This window comes from Mastomys coucha, unplaced genomic scaffold (assembly GCF_008632895.1).
Source record: "Mastomys coucha isolate ucsf_1 unplaced genomic scaffold, UCSF_Mcou_1 pScaffold9, whole genome shotgun sequence".
In the NCBI taxonomy this organism is placed as follows: domain Eukaryota; kingdom Metazoa; phylum Chordata; class Mammalia; order Rodentia; family Muridae; genus Mastomys; species Mastomys coucha.
In genome coordinates, this window is record NW_022196915.1 from 43,415,380 (window position 1) to 43,419,887 (window position 4,508).

General features: G+C 46.5%; 2 protein-coding genes across 2 annotated transcripts in view; both read left to right on the forward strand.

Annotated features, from left to right (window-relative positions):
- The first annotated feature begins 3,571 nt into the window (after positions 1-3,571).
- On the forward strand, positions 3,572-4,502 carry LOC116085209 (translation initiation factor IF-2-like). The gene has a single exon (XM_031362641.1). The coding sequence runs from the start codon at positions 3,666-3,668 to the stop codon at positions 3,984-3,986; it is 321 nt and encodes a 106-aa protein (XP_031218501.1). The 5' UTR covers positions 3,572-3,665; the 3' UTR covers positions 3,987-4,502.
- Positions 4,024-4,508, forward strand: part of Zmym2 (zinc finger MYM-type containing 2) — a 76,243-nt gene continuing 75,758 nt past the window's right edge. Inside the window, exon 1 of the mRNA XM_031362636.1 lies at positions 4,024-4,228. Within this exon, the coding sequence (XP_031218496.1) occupies positions 4,155-4,228 (74 nt within the window). The 5' untranslated portion in view covers positions 4,024-4,154. The remainder of the gene's footprint in view (positions 4,229-4,508) is intronic.

A 4,508-nucleotide genomic window follows, 5' to 3' on the forward strand; every position in this document is an offset into this window, starting at 1 on the left:
CCCTGGCTGTCCTGGAACTCACTCTGTAGACCAGGCTGGCCTAGAACTCAGAAATCTGCCTGTCTCTGTCTCCTAAGTGCTGGGATCAAAGGCATGTGCCACCACTGCCCGGTGGTATCAGTGTTTTTCTATATTATTATTATTATTATTATTATTTTGGATATTTTACTTTTTTATTTTTGGTTTTTCTTTTTCTTTTCTATCCTCCTCACACCGCTTCCCAGAAAAGGTTTCTCTGAGAAGGTTTCTCTGTGTAACTCTGGCTATCCTGGAACTTGCTCTGTAGATCAGGCTGGCCTCATCAGAGAGCTGTCTGCCTTCTGAGTGCTGGGATTAAATGCTTGTGCCAGAATTCAAGGCCAGACCGGGCTATATAGTGATGTGCTGCCAGCTTAGATTTCTTTTTTCTGTTTATGCAGTCCTGGCTGTTCAGGAACTTCCTATGTAGACATGTTGTCCTTGAACCCAGGGACTTGCTTACCTCTGCTTTCCAAGTGCTGAGATCAAAGCCATGTTCCACCATATGCTATTGTCAGGTATCCACAGAGAAGACTGCTCAGCCGTAGGTTTAAAGCAATAGAAAGTCTTTATTAATTGGCTAGTGACTATGTTGGGTGTTCAGGGTCCCAGTGCAGGCTTAGTCCTTGCACTCTCGAACTCTGAGCAACTGTAATTACCTATGCAAGACATGTGTAAGATTTGGCCTATTACTCTTTATCATATAGGTGGTAAGGAGTTCATAATCTCCTCTCCTAGTGGATGTATAGGCAGTTAACAGTTGGTTGGGGGAAGGGCTCATGAAACTCTGCCTCAGTCCAAGAATATATAGGCAGTTAACAGCTGGTGGGGGAGGGGTTTCGAGTCCCTGTGGCTTCCTAAGAATAAGTAGGTAGTTAATACTTGCTGGGGTTTGAGGGGGGTTCCAGAGGTGCTGCCCTCTAGGGTGATATAAAATATTATAGCAGTTTCTGGGAAGACTTTTCTTCAACGTAAATTGCCTATGTTCGTGTAAGTAGTCATAATTAAACCTATCATTTACGAAGTTCTACTTGTGTGGAGTCATTTCTTTGGTTTGACTTTGATACCCTACCTGGAGTAAATGGGTATTTTTTCCTCTCCCTAGGAGAAGTCCGTATCATGTGGTTCAAAATTCTTATAGCTGGTTGGGCGTGATAGTACAAGTCTTTAAGCTCTGCACTCAGCAGGCTTAGATAGGAGAATCTCTGAGTTCCAGGGAAGCTTGGTCTACGTATTAAGTTTCAGGCTTGTCAGGCTACACAGTGAAAGATTTTCTTAAAACAAACAAAATGAAACAAAATTCTAATAAGTTGTTTAGTTTTATGGACAAAAGAAAATGATGAACAAATTATTATATCTAATCTTCCATGTATTTTATTTTTCAAAGTTTTATCAGTGTATGTGCATGTGTGTGTGTGCACATGTTGGTAATTTTTGAACTTATGAGGTATAGGCAAGATCAAGAGTCGAAAGTCTGTCAGGTAGTGGTGGCGCATGCCTTTAATCCCAGCTCTTGGGAGGCAGAGGCAGGTGGATTTCTGAGTTTGAGGCCAGTTTGGTCTATAGAGTGAATTCCAGGACAGCCAGGACTAGACAGAGAAACTCTGTCTTGAAACACCAAAAAAAAAAAAAAAAAAAAAAAAGAGTCCAAAGTCATCTGTCATGGTTTGTATATGTTTGGCCTAGGGACTTGGACTATTTGTTGGAGTAAGTGTGTCATTGTGGGTGTGGGCTTTAAGACCCTAGTCGTGGCTGCCTAAAAGTCAGTCTTCTCTTAGCAGCCTTCAGATGAAGATGTAGAACTCTCAGCTCCTGCACTATGCCTGCCTGGACTTTGTCATGCTCCTGTCTTGATGATAATGGACTGCACCTCTGGACCTGTAAGGCAGTCCCAATTAAATATTGTCTTTATAAGAGTTGCCTTGGTCATGGTGTCTGTTCACAGTAGTACAACTAAGGCATCATCCTCAGCTACAGTGTACATTCCAGGCCAGCATGGAGTATATGATTCATTTGAGCAGTGCTTGGTGGCACATGCTTATTCCAGGTTTTGGGGAGGTAGGGGCAGAAAGACCAAGAAGTCACGGTCCTCCTTAGCTACATATTTGAGTTCTAGGCCATCCTAGTGTGTAAGAATCTGTTTTGACTAATCAAACACTTGAATAATTTGCAGGAAAGGTGATACACACTTGTCTTCCACCATGTGGGTTCCAGAGATTGAATTCAGGTCACCAGAGAATTATGAAGTATAAGATAGCAGTAACATCAGGGAATTGGTAACAGTGTAATGCTGCTCCCATGTAAACAGCCTGTGGCAAACCAATCAATGCTTACCACCTAAAACCACTTCTAAAAATAAATTCAGTGAGTTGATTCAAGATAGGACCCTAATATCTACCTTAGAGCTGTCCTTTAAGGCTCAGGGACGGATTCAGTAGGACAGATTGTGAGAGCCAGAGGTGGGAATGACTCCAAGGACTGACCTTTCATAGAGGCCAACACAGAACTCCTAGGACCTGCTGGGGTTCATATCTCAGCACTGTAAGGGGGAAGTGGATGTGGGGTTCCACTCCTAATCAAGAAGCTATTTGCAACTGGTATCTGCTGGCAGACAGAAACTCAATTTTTCCAGTGGAGTGTCATAGAGTCTATCAACTACCCTTCAGGGTAGGCCAGGTGCCCAGGAGTATTGGCCAGCACAAACCAACTCCATGCTTTTCTTTGTGAACTTTTTTTTACCCTCGTTTTGGTATTATTTGGTTTTTCAAGATAAGGTTTCTCTGTGTAACAGCACTGGCTGTCCTGGAACTCGTTCTGTACAACAGGCTGGCCTTGAGTTTGGAGATCTGTCTCTGCTCCCAAGGGTTGAGATCAAAGGGGTGTGGCACCACTGCCTAGCACATTATGCCTTCTTCTTCTTTTTTTTTTCTGGTCTTACCAGTTTCCTATTTGTTTTGATTATTTTCTTCTTTTGAGAGAAAGAAAAGGAAGTTGGGGTAGGAAGATGAGGAGGAGGGTTTGAGAAACTGAGTTGAAAACATGATGAAAATATATTGTATGAAAAAAATGTTAAAGAGAATATGACCCTAGATGGCATATTCTCATACAATATTTCCATTTGTCAGCAAATTTTATCACTCCTCAACATTTAAGATGTTCCTGTTGTGATAGTGATATCAAACATGTCAAAGCCAAATGGTATTGTGAAATATGAAATTTCACAAGGATGTTTTAGTGTATTGAAAACAAAAATAATTTTCTTACCAAAGTCTTCTGAAAAATACTTTCTGAAAAGCTGATTCATATGTGCTGTAGCTTTTTTCTTCAAATGGTAAAGGACAGCAGTGTGTGTATGGAATTTAAACGAGGGTGAAAGCACTATTTTATTGAAAATGAATGTTTCTACCAGGTTGTCCTTTGTAAATGGTATCCACTGCAGTCTACACATTAGTCTGAGACCTTAACAATTCACTTGATTAAAAATTTCATGTTCATTATCCTGAAGAGCTTTAAAACGCAACGTCATATGACTCATTAGTAGGCGGTATTGTCAATTTGGAAATTCAGAGATCTAATTTAATCCATCCATTTGGCTGGGGGAAGTAACCAACATCAGTTGTAATCCCGCTAACAACCACCAGGGCGAAATGCACTTCTTAGGTTACAGGGAGTCCTGGAAATTTGGCATCAAGTCTTCTGGCAAAGACGTAGGTGTAGACGAGGAACAAAAGACCCTCGTGCCGCCCTCCAGCGGCTCGGCTCCGAGTGTGCCCGGTGGGACTCCCATGCGAGGGTCACTGCCCACGAGGCCAGGACTGAAGCGAAGGGCACGCGATGGCCAGAGGCCCGGTCAACGTGGAGGAGGACAGGCGGGGGGCAGGCCCGGGAGCGCGTGCTCGGCTCCCGTCGGTACCGTCGGTGCCTGGCCGAGCCCAGACAGCCCAGGTCCCAGGGGGCGAGCCCGCTAAGGGAGCCTAGGGCTCCATCTTGCCCGGCGGCAGTCTGGGGTCACCACCGTCGTGTGACCTGCTGCAATCTCGGCGGGCAAACCCTTAGCGGTCGAGGGCAAGGCCTAGGGCAGAGCGCGATCGGGCCCGTTCCGGGCTAAGTGTCTGGTCCCCACGGGCTCGGTTCTGATGGGCCCCAAGTTCTCCCAACAGATCCCACAAAATGGAGGCCGACGTCTCCTGCCGCCGCTGCCATGGCGGAGGTGGGACACCCTTCCCACCCGCTAGGCAAGGTGGAGGCGCCTGCACGGCCCCCAGCGCACCAGTCCCCTAGCAGCCGCGGCCGGGCTCGCCCCCTCGGTCCGCCGCAGGCACTGCCGGGCTCGCCGGGGTCTCCGGGGCCCGGACAGTGAGGACGCCGGGACATCGAGGCCGCGTCTCTATTCGAGCAGAGTCGCAGGCGGCCGCGGCGACCGTCCGGAGGCCGAGGCCCAGTGTCCCGATCCCGGGCCCCCGGGAAGCCTCGACGAAGATCGCCCGCCC